A 27,079-nucleotide genomic window follows, 5' to 3' on the forward strand; every position below is an offset into this window, starting at 1 on the left:
ATAATATAACTGGTTGCTAACATTTATAGGTAAAGTTGATCCAGGGAATATCCGATTGCCTCTTGGGGAATCAGGAAGGAATGTTTTTCCCTGCTGGAGCAAATTGCATCATGCTTTGCTGGGGCGGGGGATTGCCTTCCTCTGGCACAACTGTGGGTATAGGATTGTACTTTTTTTTTCTTTTTATTGGTTGAACTAGATGGACTTGTTTCTTTTTTTCAACCAGACTAACTATGTAACCAATGTCGGTGGTTAATATTGCACTCACTAACACCAATGTTGGGGGTATTACTGTGTCTATTGACACCAACGCTGGGGATTATTACTAAACCCACTGAAACAATATCTGGGGTTATTGTGTCCACTGACACCAAAGTTGAGGGTAAATATTTAGTTCACTGACACCAATGCTGGGGATTAGTATTGCATTCACTAACACCTATGCTGGGGGTTATTATTGTGTCAAGTTACTATTGTGTCCACTGGAAACACTGCTGGGGAATTATTATTGTACTCACTGACACCAGTGCTGTGGGATATTATTTCACTCACCGACACCAATGCTGCAGGAAATCAGCAGCTCTGTAATAATAGTGTTTAGTATAAAATGGCAATTGCCAATTAAAATGTAATTAAGCAAAATATAAAAGTAATTTAAACATAAGAGTGAAGGGAAAGACTTGGGTTTGTGAGTATGAGGGCTCAATAATGATAAAAGAACCACCACAAGGGTTGAAATATTTAAATTTCTTGGAGAAAATTCTGTTGCAGGTTCCCTTTGTACCTGCCACATGCCAAGGCCTTAGCACCTTGTCATGTGATCTCTCCCGAAAGGTGAGCTAATCTGAGCTCTGATCCTCCCATTGCACAAAACTTACACTACCATTTGCCCTGGCCTCTATAGGCATAGCTCACAATATAATGAGCCTGGGGATATGTTTTATCCAGAAAAGGTATTTCTACTTCACTTTACATATTTATCCCATAGCTGGTAGCAATTGAGTACCAGTCTGTGTTAGGTTTGTGCTGCTTGCAATCCAATGGCTATAGTGAGTTATAAATGGTGCACCTACTGTATATACCAAAAAGGGCTTTTAACGTTGCCTTTTACTTTAAAAAAAATTATATGTATTGTATGCATCTTTTCACCTATGCATAATGCCTAGACAAATTTCTGGACTTTGAAAACAATCAGCTTGTTGCTCAGCTCACCAACAGACCAAATCAACCTCTTAGCCCCGGTGACAAGGCTTCTGCATCTTCCACAGAATTGTTTCATCAGCCGTCGGCTTGGCAGGTGAGGAATATATTGAGGGCCATAGCAGCACATGGGACTGGGTGAACCCAGGAATACAAGATTAGTTCTTCGTTATGAGGAATATCTCTCCAGCTCAGATGCGTGAGGCAGGTAATCTTAGCCCTGTCAACAAAGATCTCATCTCTGAGTGGAAAAATCGAGGAGTCCACCAAAATAACCTCCTCATTGGCTATTGAATACTGACTTCAAAAGCACTGCCTTTTGTGAGGCTGAGCTGGGAGCTGCTTGGGGATTGAGGGCAGCAAGTCCTAGAGGAGTATAAAAATAGCAGTTCTAGACAGACAAGTCCCTCAAAAGCAGAACTTAACTTTCATTTGAAAAGGCAGTATATGGTGAGGAGTGATTTAAATTACAGTACTTTAAATAGCCAGAAAAAGCAGACCTGTACTTAAAGTTAGTTGAGACTCCAGGCCTCACCTTTGGATTGAATGAGATTGTAAAGCACACTAGGGGGCTTGGTCAGGCCAAAGATTTAAAAAATTATCTGTGGAGCATTGATAAGATCACACTGTAGTTATCTTTTTGGATAGGGGACATGAGTGAGTAAAAGAGGAAGGAGTGAACTAAAAAAAATAAGTTACTCTTTGAAGAGAATTTATGACTTTGCCCATCGAGAACATAGTGAAAGGTTCACCTGCTAAGCCCCCAAACATTTATACTTACTATCAATGCACTTTGCAACCCCCATCCTTCTGTTCATCTGCTGGAACACAAGCTCTTATGCATTTCTAGTGTTAACTAAAGGTATTTTTTACACTTTTCCCTGTTTCTCTTTACCTCTTGCTGGAAGCATTTGTGCTGTACTCTATCTTTGGCTAATCCAAGTGAGAATCCTATGTCATATATCAAGTGTTTATATGTAAAAAAAAAGATTGTATGCAGCAAATCTCTATAGAAATGTGAAAAAAAAAAATCAGGCATGTTTGGAAGTTGGACATTTTTTTAAGCAAGTGGCATTTTAAAGTAAAGTTAAAGCTTTTAAATGTAAAGCCAAACTTGTCTTTTTCAATTTTGGATAGAGCAGGAAAGGGTTACAATTCCTATCAGTTTATTTTTGTTGCCATTGCCCCATTGCAGTGATTTCCTCTCATTTCCTGTCCTGGAGGCACAACCAGAAGTAAGAGGGGAACTGTCTCCAGTGTGTCCTCTTGAGAAGATTTTCCCTTACTTCCTGTTCTGGTGACAACTCAATAATGTTGACTTTCCCATAACTTTCAGTGACAGTGGTCACCAGGACAAACAGCAAATATTCAAATGAGAATTTTGAAGGCCGAAGTGGAGAAGCTTTCCATGTGAACAGTAGTTCAACATGGGTCAGTCGGTCCTGAGAGTCTCCTTAGCAGGGGCATAGACAGCAATAAAAACCTGACAGAAGTACTAACTGTCCCCCAAATAATTTTTGATGTCTCAGTCCCTTGAGAGCTTAAAGTGGAGTTCCAGCCATCTTTGTGTTTATTAAAAGTCAGCAGCTACAAAAACTGTAGCTGTAAAACACACTCTTGCCTGCCCCAGTGTCCAGCGATGTACTCACCCACGCCGTCACTTCTCTCCTCCATGGCACTGGTATCTCAACTGTGGGCACCCTACTGTGACAGAACGCCCTGTGGGTGGGTCAAAACGCGTCAACGCACTTCCGGTCTGCTGTCCTGACGTACTGTGTCACTTCCGGTGAGTGGAACGCACGCCGAGCGGTGCGTTCCAATCGACCATTTTGACTATTGTTTGGATTTGTATCCTGTCATCCCTTGCTGAATCAGGCTATGAGGTCTCTGCAATGAGGTGTGGAAGCAGTGGAATTTATGTGAGCCTATGGAGGCAATAAAATGATGCTTTTTATTCATCTGATAAATTTTAGTGAGAGGATAAGACAGGAGCGAGTGGAAGAAATCCCCCAAGTTCTACATGGTAGAAAGGAGTCCTGAAGGGAGGGGGTTTAGGATCCCTATACATCCTACAAGGTGTATTACTCACCTTCATCTGGTGAGTGCGGCTGATATTGGGTTTTTTTCACTGGTGATTGGTGGAAGCATTATCTCGGTTTGGACATTTTATTTTTTCACCATTTGTTTGGGGAGAAAGGACTTTTTCTTATATACTTTTTTATTGATTTGGACATTTCTTTGAATATATATGCTTTGAGGGTACTTTTATTTATTGATTTTTTTTCACTTTAAGGCAGGGTGTTGATTTGTGCTGTTTTGTTTTTTTTTTGTTTTTTTTTACCATATAGCTTGCGGCTTCACTGCCTGGTGCCCACTGTGCATGCGTGAGTCACTCTGCGCCTCCTCATTGGTCCGGCAGTCTTCTAGGACCTGTGAAAGTTCCCAGGAGACTGCTGGAGGAAGGAGGGGCTCAAATTTCTAGCTCACTTCGTCACAGCAAACTGAGCCGGAAGTGGGAGTGGGTACCTGTCAAAAACAGGTATCCACACCCCCCCCCCCCCCACAAAAGGTGCCAAATATGGCAGTGGAGGGGAGGAGGAAGCAAATAAGCAGAGCCTCCGCTTTTGAGTGGAAGTCCGCTTTAATTCATTTCCTGGTTGTATCTTACCCTGCAAAAATGTCAGGAAGTAAAAGGAAATCTCCCCAATGGGAAACAACCACTAATAAAAACCTGAGGGAGTTTTTGACCTTTTTCTTGCTCTATTCAGGGCTGGATTTTGTAGGTTTTCTCCCCTAGGCCAGCTACCTTGCACCCCTCTCCCCTGCAAAATTTGGCTGGCTTGCTGCCTCCCCAGCACACACAAAAGTCATATGCTGTGTTTCTTATGAAATATCATAAATATAAAGAAATAATAATAAGCACACTATACTAGTCCTGCTAGTGAGGACACAGTAAAGGTTAGAAAACACATTATATCAGACATTTGTATAAAAAAAAAAACTAATTAAGGGACTACTGAACACAATAAATAATTTCCCAAATAATTATCATTGTAAAGTAAAGATATCTACATTAAAATGAAACAATGAGAAAAATATCCACAGGGCCACAATCAGAGTGAAACATCCAGAAACATGTCTGCAAAGCAATAATCAGCCTTATAGCGAGAAAAACTGTCCTTAGAACCATAATCAATATCACAACAAGACATCGAGAAACATGTCTGCAGAGCCTCAATCAAAATCTCAGCAACACAACAAAACACGTAGAGACACAATTAGTATTATGGCGAGAAAACCATAAACATGTCCACAGAGCCATAATGAATATCATGGTGAGACATCCAGAAACATTTCCGCAATGCCACAATCAAAATCACAGTGGCACAATGAAAAATGTCTGCAGAGCCACAATGAGTCTTACAGTGAGAAAACCAGAAACATGTCCGCAGAGCCACAATCGGTATTATAGTGAGAAATCCAGAAACAGCTTTGCAGAGACACAATGAATATCATGGCGAGACAACCAACAACATGTCTACAGAGGCACTATCATAGTCAGACAACCAGAGAAATGTCCGCAGAACCAGCTACCCCCAGGCTAGCTACCTTTCACCCCACCCCCAATATCTGGTTGCTTTGCCCTCTCCCCAGCACACAAAAGCCATATGCAGTTTTCCATATAAATAAATAAATACTAATATAAATAAAATATAATAAATACTAAATAAAAAAACACTAATAAACACACTAGAGTAAACACAGAAAATGACTAATTGGACTAATGTATACAAGAAATAATCTCTCAATAAATTATCATTATAAAGTAAGCATGTCCACATTATAGTGAAAGGCGAAACATGTCTAGAGGGCCACAGTCATACCGAGACATCCAGAAACATGTCTGCAGAGCAACAATCATTATTATTGCATGGAAACAATGAAATATGTCTTTCCAAAAATCCAGGATTTTTTAGAGGTGCCTTGACAAAATGCCTTAAAATTGCCTAAACATTGTATACAAGCCAGCAGGTAGCAGAGTCACAATCAATATTATAGTGAAACAACCATCAACATGTCCACAAAGCCACTATCATAGCGAGACAACCAGAAACATGTCCACACAATCACAATGAATTACAATGAGCAATATGTCAGTGGAGCCTTAATCAATATCAGAGCAAAACAGTCAGTAACATTTTTTAATGCACCACAATGCATTGAATTTTTGTTTAATATGTGCTTTGCACTGAACTTTACTGCAGCACACTGTATAGATGTGTTGGGGTGCAGTAACACACACACACATTCACATACACATACATACACACACACACACACTTTAGCACACATACAGGTAACACAGATACACATTAGCACATACATACACATTATCATACACAAAAACACATACATGTTAACACACATACATAATCATTAGCACACATACATGCATACACATTAAAGAGGAATGCCACCCTGCCCAGGTTTAAGTAAATCATCTCAATCTGATAACTGTTCCTGTATTGTAATTAAAAAAACATACTAAGCTATGGAGCCCAGCATTGTCCTCCTTGTAGCTGAAGTTCTCTCTGCGCTGCTTTGCTCCCGTGCCCCCATTTTGAAATATCCCATGAATGCATTGATACATTGCAGGTCTATGCTAAGGGCTCGTTCACATTTGACTATTTTACCAATTCTTGCCAAACGCCCCTATAGCGTTTGGCAAGCGTTGGTCCGGCATTTGCGGAGCGTTTTTTAACGCTCCACAAACGCCACATGCGTGGTTCAGCGGCGGTTGCTAGGTGTTTGCCGAGAGCTAAAAACGCCTCACAATTGCCTATAATGAAGTTTGAATGGTGTTACCGCTCCACAAACACCCGCAACCGCGTCTCAACCGAACTGCAAACGCCAGCCGGGCGTTTGCGGAGCGGCACCATAGATTAGCATAGGAGGCTTAAACGCCTCCTGACTCGACCAGAGGTGTCTGTTTTGCCGCACCGTGCCACGACGCTACTGCTCCCGTTAGAACAGCACCATGTGCTGCAATGTGCAGAATTGTCCGAGGCATTTGGGAAGCAGTAAAAACGCTTTCCAAACGCCTTTCTGCCGTCTGCACACAACGCTAGTGTGAACGTAGCCTAAGTCCCAAACACGTGGAAGAGACCAGTAGCATGTCCTTGGTTTTAGGTAAGTGTAACCTGTCAGATGTCTGCTTACATGAGGGACCTTGCAGCACACATGCTCCCCACCCTGACTAAAACTGCCTTCTGGAATATGTGATGTGGACATCCTAGGAGGCAGCGGGGAGAATCCCTATATCATGCTCACCGAGTCACAGAACAAAAAGGTATTAAAGTTTTTCTAAAATGTTTAAACTAACTGCTAGTTTGAATATTATAGAAGGGTAGCTTCATAACACAGTTAGCAAGCCTACCTGGAGCTGGTGTTGAGTGGGATAGCAGAAATAGTGGATAAGGGAAGAATGTTGGATTTTGGCAGTTTGCCTAACAGGCTATGAGCCTTATATGCAAAAGTGGTCCTGTTTTACCTGGTCTGGGTGACTATGTGCTGCCTCTGACAGTGCCCTAGGCAAAAATCAGGCCCTGGCTCAATCCAAAATTTAAAAAAAAAAAAAAAAAAGCTCTGGCTCAAGTTGTGCTTTAATATCTCCAGGTGTGCGTATGTAAAGGGGTTTTTCTCTCTCTCTTACTCCCCCCACCTTCTCCTATCCACATCATCGACATGACTAATCAGATCCCACCTGAAATAAAACAGAATTAACGCAGTGCTTGCTTGATTAAAAAGCAGAACGTATAATTAATTTTCTGCTGCATGCCGGCAATTACAATCTCATTTTCTTGGTGCCCTGAGGACGTGTCTGATAGCGGTTCGCAGCCAAAAAATTTTCAGGGACTCTTTCAGCACCAGAACAATCATGCCCCTTCTGGATCAAAAGGAGAGGTGGTCCAATTTCTCACCAGTACAAAACCAGATCGTTGAATACAGTTACACACTTTACTCATAATCACAAGAAATTTGCAAAAACAATGCAGCTAACTTTGACAATGTCAAAGATCCCTGCTAGCCCATTCTCCAGGGAAAAAGGTTGGACTGTGAAATCAAGCAGGCTTCTCCTGAACTGAAATTCTTATTCTGATTGCCCTAAAATCAGAGCCCTATCTCTAACAGTGTTGCTGCACAGGCTCAAGGCCTACACATCTGTTCAGCAGCGAGTAAGGGGCTTGTTGTCGAAACTTGTTCTCCTTTAGTTGGGCTTTGGAAGAATGGACAAATGTAACTTAGGCATTTAGATATTGTAGAATACTGTAAAGGTAGTTCTTAACAAGCTGCTATGTTGTACACTCATAAAAAGTGTTACCATGCAAAATAGGTGCTGACTATGAAAGATGACCTGAACTCAAAAAGTGAAGATTTGTTTTGATATACGGAACATCTAGGATTGTGGATTATGCCTAAGCAGTGTCCTAAAGAATGTACTTTTGTCTTCAATTCTTTATGAAAAATAGCAGTACACTTCATGATATGCAATGGCACATAGGCCTGTACATACAGTCTCATAGTTTTATATCAGAAGTGTGAGATCTAAGGAAGTGCTGTCTCTGCCTACTAGTCTCACAAGATTTGCAGGGAGTTTTAGAGCTGTCTCTAATCTGCTGCTCACTGTCTTTGTTTGAGAAGACCCTCTACTGCATGCACCTCCCTACTTCTGCTTCATAAAATCTGTGGATATGTGCTTTCTGCAATTCTCTTCCTGCCTCCTAAATATCCCCCAGCAGTCATCAGATCACCAGTAATCAGGTGGGCAGTTCTGACATGAGGAAGCAAAGTCCTGCCTATCTGTCTTGACAAGGCTTGGTAAGTCAGTAATGGGGAAAAGATCAGCTGCTAGTAGACTATGGGCAATACTGGTGACATTTTCCCTCTGCTTGCCTTTTTGGGGACAACTTTCACAGGACACAACTTCTCTTAAATAAAGCATTGAGCCTTACTTGGCTATAGCTCTACTTGCACCCATGTGACAATGAATGATAAATTACATAAAAGTCTTACGGCAAGGCGCTGGAGGGGGAGGAGTCATGTGCTTTGTCGGATAACTCATTGTGTAGAGACATCTTTCCTGGAACGCAGCTGTCGCTCACTATACGTTTTCGACATGTTGGCGTCCACCATTCTGTCAGCCTGTGATTGGACAAGATGAGACAGGAGATGAAGAGGAAATCAAACAGGCTTTTTTTTACAAGCATGGCTATGTTACACTGATCGTCCTTGTGCCTTGAAGAGTTACCGATGCTGATTTCTTGTGAAATTACTTGTAACCAGCCTTTCTAGACTATTTCTGAATGTTGCCACATATTATAATAAGTGAAATAATTTACTTTCTATTGACTTTGCGATTTTGTAATGTCTCTCTGTACACTGGCTTGAAGTTCACAATCCCTGCCAAAAACAATCTTTTTTTCTTTATGTGCAAACCATTTTCAGAAAGCAGCAAACTGTTGGAAATACTTGTGGTGCTAAATTGTAAACAGCTATACCTTTCTGTAGGTTTAAAGAGAAGATGTTAAAACACCTGCAATTTTTTTCTCTGTGTTGCAGTAGGAAGATTTCCCTTCACTTCCTGTTTCAAAGACACAACAGGATGCAAGAGGAAATCTCTCAGAAGTGTATGGAAATCCTCCCTTAGGCCACAGGCTGTTGTACATTAAGTGTGTTTTAAGGCAGTGCACTAATTTGGAATATGCAGCCAGCACAGATTTGAATTTTGTGCATGTAGCACACCAAGATGCGCAAAGGGTTTACAACTGTGTGTGGCAGTGCATTAAAACACACATGCATTGCTTTTCATTGGCTAGGTACCTTGGGGTGCCAATCAAAGTGAATGGTGCCACAATGCATTGCACTTAAATGCAGGAAGATGTGCAGTAAAACCAATGTTACCATAATAATAGCCTGAGTTGGTTCTTGGACAGTTGTCACCATAATAGGTCTCTTTATCAGAAGACTTCCCCTTTCCAAGAAGAAACATTTTTCAAATGCATTTGATTTCCCATCACTTTCTGTTTGGGGTCAAGTGGACACATATACAGGGTGAATGTGCCTGTTGTGGGCACAGTCAGCTATAAAGAATCGACAGGGTGTTTTAACCATCACTTTTTTCAAAACTAAAAAAAAACCCTTCAGATATAGTTTAAGGAGACCCAGCAGGTCTGCTATGTAAACTTGCTATGTAAACTACGCTGAAGACTTTTTTTTCCTGCTATCCTTCCTTGTACTTGATGGTTCATGTTTGACTACAGCATCACTTTAGTAAATATTTTTTAAAAATGTCTTTTTTTCTTTAATCAAATATAATTACTACCTAACATCACAGTAATGGAGTTCAGCATAGAGGCTGATTACAGTCACTAGGGGGCAGTATTCTAATTATGCCATGCCAGCGCCGTTCCAATGCAAGTTAATTGTCCCTCTCTGACATCCTGTACATCCTATCCTCAGAAGAATTTACTCAGATTTCACATGTAATACACTAACCCCGAGGGCTGCTCTACCACCAGGTCCGGCATCCCTGTTCCAGTACTGCCTTGCGCCGTCCCAGCCTCCTCGGGGTCCAGAATAAAGATTTCATCCTGGGAAATCTCAGTGACAAAATGTAAATGTTCCTGTGGAGATGGACAAATTACAATTACTGCATAAACCAGTTCTATCCGCTGTCTGGTCACACACTTCATTACCTTTTGCCATTTGGAATTTAAAAAAAACAATAACATTTGCCTTGGTAGAAAGAGAATGGACCACTGTGAGCTTTGTCTGCTTTCCCCAAAGAGAGTAAACAGAAAGTTACCAAGTTTTAAAGGATAAGTTCTGTGCCTCAAAAAATACACAAAAAAAAATCAGAGCTACATACAATCTTCTTATATTTTGGGGTTGATTTATTAAAATTGGAGAGTGCAAAATCTGGCGCAGCTCTGCCTAGAAACCAATCAGCTTCCAGGGTTTATTGTCAACGTTTAATTGAACAAGCTGAAGTTAGAAGCTGCACCAAATTTTGCACTCTCCAGTTTTAGTAAATCAACCCCTTTGTCTTCTCTGATTCCCCCACCCCTTCTTTTATGTTAATAGCACTTTTAGAAATATATTTACTGAGAAAAATGGAGACGTGTTCAATAGTTATTTTACCTGTTGTATCTTACTTTAGATAACATCATTACTGGGACATCCAGAATCATCTAGCCCTGTCCTCCATAGCCTGACTGTCCATGGCCTGCCCTTTACATATTTATAGAGACATATTCACTGTTGTAATGTGCCACATCCCCAAAATGCTCAATACTAAAAAAAGCACTTGTGGGACTTTATAGGCACAAACAATAATAAGGCAACACATACTCACAAAGGTACCTTATAAAATACGAATATGAATTACAAATTTTATCATACAAAATTGCTTGACAAAAACACAATAACATAAAACCTATAGGCTGACATTGCGATGATCATTACAACTAGATGTTTTAAATTAATACTCTCACAGCCAGAGATGTTTAATAAAGGCCGCACACTTATGAGGATACTATGTGACCACTCAACGCATTTCAATAAGCTCTTCCCCAGGGGACAGAGTACTTAATGTCAAGAGTGAGTAGAAAGGCAACCAGTCAGCCTTCAATTAAAAACAAAAGGTTCAGCCTGCTGGAAAATCTCCCCATCACGTGATGCATCAGATCGACATAAAAATAAGTATATGTGGGTGGTGTCTCATGAATCCTGTAAAGGTTCAGTGAAAGAAAAAAGGGGCAAAGATAGCCCAATATATTGTAAAAAAAAATCACTAAAGACACTGGAAGCCAAAAAGCAACTATCAATTGATCTCTTCAGTTTTTTTCAATCATGGAGGCTCAGCATCGCATGTAGGCGTTATCTGGAGTGGTCTGCAAGAAAATGCAGCCTGCGTTGGAACATCTACTCCTTCAGAATGATAGCCACGTATTATGCATTGACAGTACATAAGTCCTCAGTGCTAGTCCCCTGCTCGATTCAGTAGAAGCACAGGGACCCAGTGATGATGTCACTGAGTTTAAAATAATGTATGTAATGAAAAGGTTTTATTTTAAATTATAAGCAGCAAGGCAACTGTTAAAAAAAAAAAAAAAAAAATTATAAGCAGCATTTTGATGAAGGGGGAAAGGAGGAACCAGGGAAGGCAACATACAGGGAGAATAAACCTCACCTGTGGTTTGTTATGTCTGATAAAGATCAAAAGAAATTAGGCTTACTCACCTGAGATCTGTCTATACGATAGAACTGATCAGCAGAGGTAGCTGTGTGAGAGATAAAAACATTAAATAAAAAGGATATTACCAGAAATGTCTATGTTATCATAATGCAAAGTGACTGTATGTGCAAAATATCAATATTTGTTCTCTAAGGAAATATGCAGATATGTTGTCCATGTTACAAAATAATCTGTCTTGTTTTTTTAATATCTACAATGTACTGGGGGCCTTTGACTGCATTGGCTATTTTCTGGAAAAGGCTCACCACTGGATGGTGCAGAATTTAGCTGTGCTGTACAAAACAGTTGCTTGATTACTGTTCTAGAAGTAGGCCTGATAGAATGTAATCAAGTAACTGATGGGCAGACTGCATACCTAAAGTCTACACCATTCAGTGATTAGTGCCCTACCCAGAACATACAGATTTAAAGGGTGTCCAGGGAAGTATTCTTTCATCTTTGCAATCAGCAGGAAGCTGATCACTTCCCCTGCTGGCTGTTATGAAAAATAGGGAATACTAAAAAAAACCAGCAACTGCAGCTACAGGGATGGATTTAGGATATGCACACATTTTCACAGTAAGAGGAAATAGTTCAACAATATTAATACAGCTTTTGAATCAGTGATTAATACTCCTAAAATAATGATTGTGACTTTAGTGCTACTTTAACCCTGTGAAAGTTTCAAAGCCATCCACATGTATTTGCAATTGTATGCAAAAAAAACCCTGTTTTAAACTTGCTATTTGGTGAGTCTGGGTGTCTGGTGTGTTGCTGTACCTTTCAGGAGGCTGGAGATACCTACATGTGCTGCCTGCTTTCCTAAGGTGTAGTTGTACTAAGTGTGTCAACATATATCCAGCGTTAATCTAAGCCCTGCCATCTTCCAGTTAAAACTAAACTATAGGATTAAAAAAAATACCCTGTCAGCACCCAACCCAGTGCATGGGTTAAATGCTCATTAAGTCTTGAGGTAGAGGATTAAGCTGCAATACTTACCTTATTCTTTACTCCGCACAGGCTCTGGCGCTGTCCTCTTTTCTCCAGCACTCTGGTACTTGAGGATGGTAAGCCTAGACATACAACGCAGGACTACTGGTGCCATAGCACCAAGGAGAAGTTTTTAGGATGGGTCACACAATATGATGGAATCCTGCCAGGGCTAGGAGTAAGGTAAGTATTACAATTACATTTTATTCCTCTATCCTCTAAACTTAAAGTGGAGCTCCAATCAAAATGTAAAAAAAATACAGCTTCTGTATCTGCTGACACTCACCTGTCCCTCAATCCAGTAGTGTGCTCACTGCATCCGGTTTCACTGGTCATCCTCTCTCTCTGGCGCCGCCATCTTAAGTATGGGCACCCAGCTGAGACAGCTTGCAGCTTCACAACCAGGCATCCACTAAGCATGTGCGAGTAGTGCTGCGCCTTGTGAATGGTCCCGTAGTCTTCTGGGACTTTTCACGTTTCCCAGAAGACTATGGGGAGGGAGGGGGGAGGGAGGGGGGAGGACAACTTCTGCTTCCGAATGCCTAAACGGTCGCAGTGGAAGTGGGAGCGGGTACTTGTCAAAATCGGGTGCTTGCTCCCCAAAGGTGCCAATCCTTAACGGGGAGTGGGGAACGAGTCCTTAAAGAGGAACTTCCCCTTTTGGGTGGTGCTCCACTTTAACAACCATTTAATCCATGTAGTGCCGGTGCTTCTGCATGGGTAGTTTTTTTCTGATGCTTTGAGTGGAGTTTTAACAGTAAAATTAGGTCTCAGCTGCCAGTTAAATTACATAAAGGTCATCTTAGCGGAGTTAAGTCTTAGTTCCAAGTCAGACAGATTCCCAGGGCCTTTGTGTTGTGCTCACCTAGTATTGTTAGTTTAACACACATATGTTCCTGAAACAATTTTACCCACACGTATCAACTTACCGTCTAGGAAGCACCATCGGGGATTAAGTCTCTGGGCAGACAACAACCTTGGGAATGAACTCTCGTCCTGCAGAATATAATAAAAGGATGTAACTACTACAGAGTCAGCATGTCCTTAGTATAAAAAAATCTGCACAGCTAGCAGTCTTTGATGTACTGTATGCATATGGATAGACATTTTGTTCATTTGTGGGCCTTAAATGCTTTACGGCTGTGGTGAAGAACATCTACCCTTGAAACGCGTCAGTAGTAAAACACGCTAGCATGCTGTCTAACAGGATCAGCAAGATTTCTTGCATGTAATGGTTGAGCATGTCTGATCCCATATGTTTTTATATGTCAAGACCAGTTTGTATTGATTGTGTATACCAGTCTATCTTCTTATACAGTAAAGATTTTGAGAAGTATCAAACAATGTCGGTGCACTGTTTGTCCTGTAGACATTATATTAAACCTTAACTGGACAATACTTAGTTTGCTTAATAAGGACTATGTATCATAGACAATTGCTATACTATTACGATAGAAACATTTGTTTTACTCTCAGCCACTTCCTGTCTACTTGTACGCGCTCCAGTGTCCTCTGCCCATTGTTACTCTGGTTTCCTGATATAGTGCAATGGTGGGCTGTGCCTGTGCAATATGTGTCAACATGTCAGATTGTAGTCTCCACCAGAGGAGCATGTGACAGGGTAATAATGAAGGATAACAACTGAGAGACAGTTGTCACCCCATAATAGGAAGTGCCTGAACAAGGACCACCATGGTAGGATCACCAGGAATTAACTAAAAATCTGAGTATTTTAAAAGATTGAAAACATCTTATCAAATTACATAAAATATTATTGACTGGGTTTAGCTCTATTTTAAATGCTGAATAACACTGAGATAATATGTCATATATAGTGACTGAAACATCACGTTCAGACATTTTTAATAAAACTATTCTTTGCAGGACAAAATGCTAACAATGTATTCTCTCGTTGTTGGTATGCTTTTGAAAAATCAGTCAGCTCTCTAAGGGTCTCTCTATCGGTACAGTCTAGCAATGTTTTTTCTCAGGTAATGTAAAAACTGACAGTGAAACAAATTGAAACTCTTCTTTTTCTTACTAATGAAGCCTTTTAAATATTTAATGAAATACATAAGTAGAAAACAACACAGCAGCCAATTTGTGGGTTAAATTCACATTTATGAGGATCTATTAAGCCTAACTGACAGGAAGCAGTGACAGGGCTCCAGCATATAATGACTGAATTTAAAGGGTAACTCCACTTTCGTGGGAAAAAATAACTAATACAAAAAAATAATATAGCATATACAATTCAACACAAGTCATATTGTAATTGAACGTTATTAAAAATGACCTTCCCTTTTCAATCTGAAGCGCTGTAATTTTCTGTAAAATGCAATGCAATAAGGCTACCTGGAGGCATTCTGTACACAGATGGTTACGCAGAACGCCCCCAGATATGTCATTTCCTACTTGTGTGATTGGTTTACTGATTTTCCCAAAAGTCTGCACTAAGATACAAGTCAGACTTTGAGCATCCTTTACAACAAAAATGTAATTTTTAGTGAGATACTTTCAAAGGGAAATCACGTCTAAAGGGATGCAAACCCTGACAATTTCCTCATTAGAGTCCTGCAGGTGTAGCAGCTGATTGATAATTATAAAAAAAAATCCCATACAGATTCATTCTGCACATGGACACAGACAAACATCTATTTCTTCAGAATAACAAAAGGTAAGAATCTGAAATAAACTTGTTAAAATCCTTGCTCAATACATTGTTCACCCAGAGGGGAATGTTTCTTTCTCAACAAAAGTGGAGTTACTCTTAAAGAAATACACCACCAAAGGACTTCAACTATTTATCATTTACTTCAATGAGACCACAAAATGGCCGCTAGCCAAATAAACACATAAAGAGATAAACACATAAAGAGACAGAGCTTTCACAATGATCAATGACTTTGCATTTATATAAAATCCACATAGTCAAATGCACATACCTGGCAGTGATCTCTGTATGATGTTACTGAATGAAGATCCTTATAAAGGAACAAATAAGAGTTGTAAATTAAAGTAGACAAAACCCCTACCTGAATGATAGATATTTAGCTTTCTAATGCAATGTGTATCATTAAAGGAGACGCAGGGCATGTCCAGGCTCTGAAGAGATCCCGGATTTAAAATCGATGCTGCATCCACCTAGAAGAGTATAGATGTTTTTCGCTTTTTTTTTCAATCCCATACTTATCTGTTAACAGGTGCTTATTTTTTCCTTTTAGAAAATACTTGTTTTCACCTTTTTTTCATCCTTTGTGGCATCTCAGTGTTACTGATCTACCGCAGTCCCTTCTTGTCTCCATGCAGTCCAGCAATGACTGCATAGAGGGTGCTTTCTTAATAGTGACAAGAGTGGACTAGGCCTGACTCATGTGTGCTGAAACAGCCACTTGTAGTCTCTGTGGAAAATCCCTTTGGCAGGGTGACAATGCAGGAGCTAAAGTGGGAGATGGGGACAGCGTATTGTCACCCTATTATGCCTGAATAAGGACCTTCATGGCACAATCACCAAATAATATAATTGAACAAAAGATGCAGATTTAAAAAAGATTGAAAATTACTTTTGAAATTACATTAAAGAGTATTTTTAAAGGCCTTATAAGCCCAAACAAAACTCTTGCAGTGGGCCCTACTGTGTTTACAGGATGCTCAGCGCAGTATGTTGGTACATATTATACATTTGCCTCCACAGACCTTTTCAGATAACACTGACCTTTTCAGATTAGTCTATGCCCCCAAGGAGCTTATCATCTAACGCTCTTCCTGTAGTCACACACTATTTTTTCAATTTTGGGCAGAACTCAGCAAACCTATCAGTACGTTACTGAATTATATTTATATGAATTGGCAGCCACTTGGAAGAGGAAACTAATAGTTTGGAAAGGCAAATAACAGTGAAAGAGTAACAATGGGGGGAATTCAATAAAGCCGCTGTGCCACTTTTCTGGCGCTAATCCCTCTTGTTAATGCGTTGCGCCAAATTCATGAAGCATCTGTGAGCCTTTGAGCTCTGACAGTGACTCAGGTAGTTCTAAAATGTGCCACTTTTTCAGTGCACACTGGACCAAATTCAAAATAAAATACCAACCATTTGTATCTTACTAAAGTGGAGCTAATTAAGACCAACTCTTTTTTGGCATACAAAGAGAGATCCTGGTGCAGACAGATTTTGCTAAAGTGTCTCGAACGTGTTCTAAAAGTGGCGCAGCTTGCCCCAAATTCAAGTACAAATTCTAAACGGGTACCTGAATGTGGTGCACGCTGTGCCATTTTTAGAACACAAGCAGGGCACTTCTGTCAAATCTGTGTGCACGATGTGCTGGGAGGGGGGATTTGGGGGGAAGATTTGTATTAGGAGGGGGGTATTTATGCTAGGAGGGGGGATTTGGAGGGAAAGAAGATGTGTGCTAGGAGGAGGGATTTTTTTTTAGTGAGGGGAGGTTTGTGGGGATTGGCAGCTACAGTACCCAGCTACGCACTGTGTGGAGGGATACCGATCTCAGTTATGCACTGTGTGGAGGAGATCTCTTGAGTGCCCTGCCAGCAGTGACCCTGTCCTCTTCTCTGCTGACCACTGTACACTGCCAGAATAACCCACTGTACAATGTGCTACAAACAGCCGACCCTATCATCTGTCCTCCTAACCCCCTGTACACTGTCCTACTGACTCTTATACAGTGCCCTGCTGACCTCACATCCTTTGCCCCTCTGACAGATTTTACTGCACCCCCAAATCAGAAAGGCTAGATCCGGCCCTGTGTGGCATGATATTACAGGGGATCTAGGACCATACCTACCTCCTGCAGGCGATCAACATACATGCGGCACGTCTCCAAGTCACAGTCTCCTCGTACTACAATAATTCCTAGAGGGATGGCTGATGGAGAGAAAACAAAGTTACTTCTTATCATGTGCAAAGAAGGGCAATGATACACGACACTCTATAAAACAGCACATAATTAACCTACTTGTCCCATGTTCATCAAAAATCCAACAAATTAGTGGTTTATTCCTCATTTTAGGATAGTGGGCGAAAAACACCCCACTACCTAATCTACCCCCCCCCCCCCAGCTTTAAACACTTACCTGGCTCCTGTCACCACTCCAGCGCCTGTCTCGGCTGCAGCACCGCTCCTGGTCTCAAAGGATTGATTGAGAGTGGCAGGAGCCCTTAAACTTTCAGACCCAAGAACAGTCCTCTCACCTCTTTAAACTCCTCTCAGACGCCAGGTCAGTTCCCCTTAACACTTCAGACACCCTTTAACTTTCAGACACCAGATCGGTATCACTTTAAATGCCTCTTCAGATCTCAAATCAGCACCCTATCTTCCCTCCTCCACAACTCCTTCAAACCTCAAACCAGCACAGTGACACAGGAAGCGGGGGATAGTTTGTGTGTTCCCGCCGCCAGAACATAGGGTGAGCCCGCTGGACCCCGGAATTTGGCTAAAATCTCAGGACAGTCCTGCAGAAATCAAGTTGGGGGTATTTCCAAGAAACAGGGAAGCTTTGGAGGCAGAAGAGGGCGAGGCCGAACAAGTTTTTTAAGTTTATATTTCACATCTGCACATAACTGTTAAATGTGGATTTACTGATTGTTTTGACATCCAGGGTTTTTTCTTTTTAAAGAAAAACCTGTTTATGATTTTATTTCATTATATAAGCAGTTTAAATTGCCCGGGTTTTTAATAGGTTTACTAGCAAGAAGGATTTAAAAAAAACCCAATAAAGTCCATGTAATAGATTAAAAGCAAAGTAATCTTAGTTTTTATTCCAGGGTTCGTGGCCGAATTCAGTTATCCTAGGTCATATTCCTCCAGCTCCTGAAGACTCCAGAACCTGTGCCAGATCCTTCTATGCAGCAGGAGGAGGCCCCATCCGAGCGTTGCCATCCTACTGCCACGCCAATATTACTCATCCTCCTTGCCGAAGTTTTAATCTTGTCCTCAGCATACGGTCCAGTGATCTCACAGCTCCAGTTTAATCAGGCTCACGCCTGCCATCTCCTTCTCATTGTTATCGGCAAGCCTGGAGATGAAGGCCCTAATTGCTTTAATTATGACTGAAATTTGCAGGCCTGGAAGTAAAGAACCTGAGATGCGCCCTGAGTTTAGATGAGGAGGTTTTATTCTGAAGAAGAGGAGAGCTATATAACTGACTCATAAGAGGCTTTGACATTTAAAGCTGAACCCCAACATAAGCAAATATTGTTTAAATTCAAGAAGCGTGTGAATTCTTATATGAATCTTGGTGTGCAGGGTGACTGGTCTTGTCTCCACCCTCTCCTGGAGTTTTCTGCAGGCAGCCAGTACTGGGTGGAGCTTGCTGGGCCCCTCCCACAGCTCTGCTCTCTGCACAGGCTTTGTATAGCAAAGTGATGATGTCACTATTCATATTACAAGTTATGTTTGGCTTTGCAAAGGCATTTGGTAGACAGAAGATTTATTCTACAACAGCCACAAATGCATTGTGGCTATTAAAGATACATTTAAATAAACGTTTTTGTGCCAGAAGTTTAGCTTTAAGTAATTTTTGGTGTCATTTAGTATTTTGGTGTGACATATTTACATTCTTGCTAATCCATTTTTACAGGATGGCAATTTTTTACAGATTAGTAGGTACACTTTCGATTGACTAGCTGTAAGTCTTTCACAAAAACTTGAGATTTTAACCACATAACCTACAGAAGGTTTTACACCCTTCATGACCAGGGCATTTTTTTGCTATTCAGTACTACACTACTTTAACTGGCAATTGCTTGGTTATGCAACACTGCACCCAAATGAAATTTAGATTATATTTTCACACAAATCCAGCTTTCTTTTTGTGGTATTTTTTTAATGCATTTTTATATAAATGAAAAAAGACCGATAATTTTGAAAGAAAAAACAATATTTTCTACTTTCTGTTTTGGTCATTTCCAATAAAAAAACAATATTCTTTATAAATTTAGGTCAAAATGTATTCTTCTACATGTCTTTGGTAAAATAAAATCCCAATAAGTGTTTAATAATTGGTTTGTGTGAAAGTCATAGCATCTACGAACAATGGTATATTTATACTGGAATTTATACAGCATTCATGCTATACTGATAATGATGGTGATCAGCAACTTATAGTAGGACTATAATAGTGTGGCAGGAAATCTGGTGTTACCAGACCCACGCTGGGAGGAATACAAACTGAGTGACATCAATAGTGAAACTAATACAGTGATCATACTGTAAACTGCCACTGTACACTAACAAGTATAAAGTGTGTAATATGTGCTTCTTTTATGTTCAGATCTGGCTGTTTTTTCTCCCAGCTTTGCTGGGAGAAGAGACAGCCAGATCGCTGCTCTGTGTAGAGTCCCTTGTGTAAAAGACCAAAGGAAGAACTCTATGATGCCCATTCAGGTAGGATAATTAAAAGGATAGGTGTCAGCAGACATCCGATAGGGCCAAATACCATATAAAGAATTTTAGAACGTTGAGACCACTGCCTTTACGCTGCCCATTCTGGTAGGATAATTAAAAGGATAAGTGTTAGCAGTCATCCAATAAGGAGGCCCAATAATGCCATTTTGAAAGAAGGGTGAGAGAGTAAAGATAAGAGAAAGTATGCAGGAAATGTGGGGGAAAGAAGAATGGGAGGAGGAGAGTTAGTGAAGGTCATGCCAGGTAAAATCGTCGACAATGGTCAGAGGGAATGGGTTATATGGTCAAGCTTTAGGTGTCAATTATGCTCCAGCCAGAGGGACCATATTTTCAGACAATTCAAGTGTGTATAGTTTAATATAGACGTGAGCTTTACAGGGACCATGCTGCACAAGAGAGGCTGTTTTACTGCCATAAAATTCAGGGTGTCATTTCAGTGAGGAATTTTGAGAGTTTCTCTCTTGCTCCTAGTTAAAGATGTATGGCTGTGGTCTGGAATCGTATGCTGGAGAAGTTAAAGTTGAAGTGAGGTCAAAACTTAACTGTTTCCACCTGCTCTTACCCCCATACTAAGCACTATACTAGCTATCCTGTAAAGGAAAGATGCTTATACTTACCTAATCTAAGAACGCTCTGGTCCAGACACATGATTAACCCCCCCAGGGGAGAGGAGTGATAGCCGACAACGGATATGTCTATGGGTGACAACGCTGCCCCAAGCTCTGCAGCCATTGTGGGAGCTCTCTCCTTTCTTCTGAAGCCAGCCTCTGGGAGATTACATGACTTGACTGGAGCAACTTTAGAGTAGGTAGCTATAAACATCTTTCACATACAAGGTAGTTATTATAGAGCTTAGAAGGGAAGTGTGAGCAGGTTTAGGTTTAGTTAGATTTTGACCCTACTTTCACTTTAAACTTGTCACTAAAAGCAAAATTTTAACGTAAGGGTGGGTTATAACCTCTGACAGTTTTTTTTTTGCTGTGTCCCATAGGGAAGATTTCCCTTCACTTCCTGTCAGATAGCCAAAATAGGAAGTGAGAGCAAATCCCTCCAAAGTGAAGGAATCCTGTGGTATCACCAGGGCCACCAGTACTAGTGTCCCCATTGGAAGAGTTCTCTTCAATTCCTGTTATGTCAACCCAAAATTTTGATTTTGATATTCTATTACTTTCACTTCCGATGGTAAAGGTTGCAAAGGTGAATTTCCCTAACAGGAGCACAGACAGCAAACAAACCTGACAAGAGTTCTAAACCTTCTCCACTCTATCCAAAACTGGAAAAAAATTGCTATTAGGGACACTTTAAACACACATATGGAGTGGGGTAAAACCGCCAGAGATTGGAGAATTTTTACATCGGCTTTCACATGGGGTCAGAAGAAGGCTAGTTGTAACTTTTTTTTAAGGAGCGTACGTACAAAATGAGCAATTTGGTAAAATCTAAAGAATTCTGACTGAGGGAGCTTCCAGTGTTCCCGTAGGTAAGATAAGGATTTGACGCCATCCAATGAAAGGAAGTCATGTATGTACCTAGTATCAGTGGACCCCCAGGTAAAGGGCAACATATTTTCCAATAATATGGGGTTGTGCAGAATATCTAAGATTGGAAGATGAGAAGAGAACAATATGCTAGAATACATAACTGAGTCCCAAAAGCGTTAGCCAGTGTTGTAAAGCAGGGTCAATAACAGGAGGCCTGCCTTTGATTTGGGGGGATCCATATTAAATTGTAAATCGGGGTGGGGAGCAATACAGAATGTTTAAATAAGACCACAGTGGAAGCTTTACAGCACCATCGAGTGCTGCTAGCAGTGCTACTTGCACAGCTTTGTAATACATGGATAAATTAGGAATACTAAGGCCTCCTAGCAATTTCCGGCGGTATAATAAATGGGCAGCTAGGCATGGTTTACCCACTACCCCAGATAAATTGTTTCATTGTTCAGTTCCGAGGACCCTGAAAAAATAGAGCAGTTTTTAAAAAAATAGGAAAAATAGGAACGTAAGATATTTTCATTGCACATATCCTTCCAATCTGGGAAAGTAGATATGAGCACCAGATGGTCAACAGATACAAAAAGTTCTTTAAATAAGAGCGGATATCGACTGTATAATTTGATTTATAGGTGGAATCAAGGGAGGGGGAGATGCGGATGTCAAGGTAGACCAGCTGTATGTCATGCAGTTCAGTCAGCCTCCCTGCTAACAACTGTTGATAATCTACAGAGTATATTACACAGAATGCATTGGTTTTTTGAGTCAGTCTGAGAAGAGACCGAGAGGACCAGTAAAGGATAATCAGTGCACAGTACTGCTAAGAAGGAACCACAGTCTGTAAATATAAATGGCACAAATACAGGGGTTGGACAAAAAAATGGAAACACTACGTAATTTGCAGTGATGACATGTTTTGTGTTGAAAGCGGAAGTGATGTAACATTCTTTTGTTTCTGCTGTGTGATGAGACACCTAGCTAACAGGTGGGAAGCCTCACTTTCATCATTCACTGTGTGCACTGCTAGTAAACGTGTCCGCTAGTCTTCACTGGGGTTGAGCTCTGCAGTCATTTTTGCAGCAGTTGTTTTTGTATTCAGCTGACCATGCTGACAGTGCTTGTGCTTATCAGACTACATTTTCCTGGAAACTGTACATGCCGTCATAACCATTAATACTGTACCTCGTGACATGGCAAATACATTTTCAACTACAGTCACAGAGGCACCAGCTAAGCAAGCACCAACAAGGTGCCATCTTTGAAACTCAGTAAGCAATGACATGATTCCATATTACTAGCAGCGCACACAGTGAATGACAAAGTGAGGCTTCTCACCTGTTAGCTAGGTGTCTCATCACACAGTGGAAGCAAAAGAGTGAAACATCACTTCCACTTTCAACGAAAACATGTAGTCACTTTCACACCTGCAAATCATGTACTGTTTCCATATTTTAGGCTAACCTCTACACGTACTGTATACTGCACTTTAAAACTTAAGGTCCCTTATACTTCTGACGCTTTGTGCTCCAGTATCTAAAAGGTTTGATTTGCACCAAAATGTTCTCTCCCACCACCAGTAACACAGTCAATGCACATGCAACTAGAAAACACACTCTTCATGAATGTTAAATTGGACCTAGCATTAGATATACTATAATTTTTTCTGTTAGGTATATTATTTATTTATTTATTTCAGGTACTTATATAGGGCCATCAATTTACGCAGCGCTTTACATATATATTGTACATTCACATCAGTCCCTAACCCTCAAGGGGCGTACAATCTAAGGTCCCTAACTCACATTCATACATACACATACTAGGGCCAATTTAGACAGGAGCCAATTCACCTACCAGCATGTCTTTGGAGTGTGGGAGGAAACCAGAGTACCCGGAGGAAACCCACGCAGGCACAGGGAGAACATGCAAAAGTAATATGTCATTGTACCACTTACAGTTATTATTATCTCATACAGAGACCACAATACTCCCCCTAAAATGCTGTAGAGATCACAGTACTCCTTACAAGCCTTCCTCTGCTTTTCTATCCAGAAGGAAGGCACCATCTTTGTTCAGGCATCATCCAGAGTCACCATCAAAAATGTTTGACATAGATCAGCCTCTGTTGCAGCCTCTCACCTTGTGACTTACTACACAATTAGGCTATATGTACATGAGTCTAATCTGACCGCTGGCTGCTGGGATCGCAAATTGCGGAAAAAATGTGGTACCGCGGTTGGTAAGTTTTTACCGCGTTTTTGCGTTTTCCCATAGTCAGCAGTCAAAATGTTCCTATCCTGAACGCAATTCTTTTGCGTTCAGGAGAGGGAGGTTTAACTTTACCTAAAAGCGGCAGCTTTTAAACTCTGCTAAATGCTTATGTGTACATGGACACAGGCTTTTATGGAGTTGAGTTTAGGAGCTTTGGCAAACAAATGCCAAAAGCTCCTAAAGTCGAGTTTACCAGCTGCTCGTGTACATAAAACCTAACAATGTTTTCAGTCTGATCAGTGGGGGAAGGGAGAATGAGGAAATGCTTACTCCTGCCTGCAGCAGACTGATGACTTCATCTCAGCCTGGGCAAAGTCACAGGACTATTCTTGTATTCTTATAATGTTTCTAATATAATTAAATTAAGAACATTTAAAGTGATATTAAAGGCTCAGTTAAAAATAAATAAACATATCATATTTACCTGCTCTGTGCAATGGTTTTTCATTGGTCCTCTTCTCGTGTCTCCCGCCGGCGCTCCTTGCCCTTCCCCCTGCTGAGTGCTCCCATAGCAATAGTGCTCACCCCGAGCTGGCTCTTTGTGGCTATAAGGCACACAGTATTGGCTCGGCCCCGTCCCCGCTCCATCCTCACTGGCTGTGATTGACAGCAGTGGAAACCAGTGCCTCCCGCTGCTGTGTCTTAGGCAATGAGGAGAGAGAGACCCGGGAGATCCACCTCTCCTATGCACAGTGCTGGATGAGTTTGGGCTCAGGTGAGAATTTCAGGGGCTGTGAGGGGAGCAGCACACAGAAGCTTTTCTACCTTCATGCATAGAATGCACAAAGGTTAAAAAACCCTTCAGCCTTTACAATGTAATATACCTGTAACAGTTAGGTTCACACATATGCAATGCAGGAAATGCAGCGATCCCTGTGCATCTCTCGCACTGCATTGCAATCACACTGTGTTTTGCAGTGCGTTGCCTGCACTGGATCACATGGTACAAAACGACCATACAATCCGGTTCCAGTGCAGCTTAAAAAAGGTGCCTACATTTTTTTTGTGCTATGCGGAGAGATTTGAGCCCATTCAAAATGAATGGGCTCAAATCGCATTGCACAGAATCACATGTGAATTGCACAGGAATGCAGTGTGATTCCTGTGAGATTCACATGCGAGCTATAGTGTGAATTGAGACTTAGAGTGATCAACAGAGAGAGTAAAAATTTATTAGGAATCCACTGAGTATATTAATTTGTAGATGTAAACTCCATCATATTTTCACAAAGAAGGGCCATCACATAAGCACTTTTTATTATTAATCAAAAGGTACAGGGAAGCCCAGCATCTATGTGACACAGAATCTGTTACACGGGTCCCATGTAATTGCACAAGAGTCCCGCAGTCTCACCTCTGTTGAAGAGAAAAAAAAAATAAAAAAAAAACAGCCATGCTGGTAGCTCTCAACTCGCTATGAATAATGAGTACAGGAGATGAACACGACTCTATTAAACTGTTATCAGCCGTGTTGATTAATGACTTGCACCGTCACCCATAGTGGGACTTCATTATGTGACAAACACTGGCAGCCTGCGGAGAAACCAGTGCCCCAGCTGAGTTTGGTACATGCTACAAAGCAATTAAGTTTCGTATGGCTGCGGGGAGGGAGAGGGAGAGTAATGGAACTTTCCTGAGGGTTTAAATCTCTATTATGTGTTCAGTCTCTCCACAGCAGTACCTGTTCAGGAAAGTGTGACCATTGTTCTGTGCTCGTTTAGTGCTGACTGAGCCTGCAATGCTCTGCATTTATTACCGCTGTCTATATTGGGGCACTATACATTTTCATGCATGATACATGAGTAGAGATGGCCCCGTGATTTATGGGTGACAGATTTCACTAAACTTTACGCTTACCTGTTACAATTGACATGCAAGGGAGCCTGCTGGAGGGATGATTTAAATAAAGCATTCCAGCAGTGAGCACTGTATGGCATTTGGCCAAGCGATTTTAAGCAGAGGATCACAAGTATCTTTTATTGTTACTGTACATTTGAATTATTATTTCTGTATTACTTTAGTGTCAGGCTAGCAGAGTAGATGTGGGATTGCATTTAGAATGTAAAAGTAAACTATTATGTATTTTCATGTTAAGTTACTACTGTTATAGTGGAGGTGTGCTTATTTTACCACTTAGGGCTCATTCACTCAATAATTCAAAATTACGCAGGATATTGACAGCAGAAAGATCCTGTGTAAAAAGTTGCCCATGTGGTGTATGTTTGTTTGTATGGCATTTACATACATACAGTATAAAACATAAATGGACCTTATTGACTGCTCAAGGCGGACATGAAAATATCAACTATGTGTAGCTGATTACACTTTATTTACATTTACATCTCCCCCTGAATAAGGCATTCATACAGCAGCAGCACATGCACAGAATGACTTTGTTCAGTCATTCATAATGGCAAATAATGAAACTAATTTTTAGATATGATTTGCCCATTTTAGCTGCTGCCACACATTCATGATTATATAATGTTTCAAGAACAGAATTTAGCATCTTTGATGAAAGACGGCAGTGAGAAAAATCCATTTCAGGATAAGAAAACTTGGTGGAAGCATGCAGTGGTTATCCTATGTCTATGGGTATCCACACCCTTACATAGAGATAAGAGGAGCGGAAAGACCTATCACCATATACTGTAGCTCTAATGAAAGTAAGCGAGCCTGAAATATTTCATTAAATGTCCCTTCCCCATGTACATACAGTATGTAATTAACCACCTCAATACCGGCCACTTTCACCCTCTTCCAGCCCAGGCCAATTTTCAGCTTTCAGTGCTCTCACACTTTGAATGACATTTACTCAGTTACGCAACGTTGTACCCAAATGACATTTTTAGCATTTTTTTAAGAGAAATGGAGCTTTCCTTTGCTAGTATTCATTCACTGCTGGGTTTTTTACTTTTTATATAAACGAAAAACCCTGGAAATAGTTTAAAGAAAACACACGTTTTTCTGTTTTAAAAATGTTGCAAATAAATAATCGTTCTTCATAAATTTAGGCTAAAATTTAATCTGCTACATTTATTTGGTAAAAAAAACAAAACAAATCAGAGACAGTGATAGATTTGACAATTGATCTTATGAACTGATGCATTAAATGTATAGGGAGTGGGAGATGGAGAACTGATGGCCTATCTCATTTCCTGATCCCTAAAATGCCAGCACAATAAAAGTACCCCCCAAATAAGCCCTTTTTGGTAAGTAGACACCCTAAGAGGTAGGAGGCATGGTGAATTTTTTGAAATTGTATTTTTTCCCCACAATTCTTTGGAAAATGAAAAAATAAATACAATTTATCACAAACTTGTCATTTTAACAACTTATTTCTCACACAAGCCATAGACATACTTGCAATTACACCAAAAATATATTCTACTACTCCTAAGCAAGGG

The 27,079-nt window shown here is 40.6% G+C and overlaps 1 protein-coding gene across 12 annotated transcripts in view; it reads right to left on the minus strand.

The window, feature by feature from the left end:
• DGKI (diacylglycerol kinase iota) overlaps window positions 1–27,079 on the minus strand; it is a 461,291-nt gene that overhangs the window by 100,206 nt on the left and 334,006 nt on the right. For all 12 annotated transcript variants that reach the window (XM_089680693.1, XM_089680692.1, XM_089680689.1 and 9 more), the window contains 6 exons: window positions 17,287–17,366; window positions 15,433–15,471; window positions 13,417–13,483; window positions 11,503–11,543; window positions 9,757–9,884; window positions 8,275–8,403 (listed from right to left, as the gene is read on the minus strand). In XM_089680693.1, coding sequence (XP_089536819.1) covers window positions 8,275–8,403; window positions 9,757–9,884; window positions 11,503–11,543; window positions 13,417–13,483; window positions 15,433–15,471; window positions 17,287–17,366 — 484 coding nt within the window. The remainder of the gene's footprint in view (window positions 1–8,274; window positions 8,404–9,756; window positions 9,885–11,502; window positions 11,544–13,416; window positions 13,484–15,432; window positions 15,472–17,286; window positions 17,367–27,079) is intronic.

This window comes from Staurois parvus, unplaced genomic scaffold, assembly GCF_062004578.1.
Source record: "Staurois parvus isolate SC_StPar_1 unplaced genomic scaffold, SC_StPar_1.0 ptg000249l, whole genome shotgun sequence".
Classification (NCBI taxonomy): domain Eukaryota; kingdom Metazoa; phylum Chordata; class Amphibia; order Anura; family Ranidae; genus Staurois; species Staurois parvus.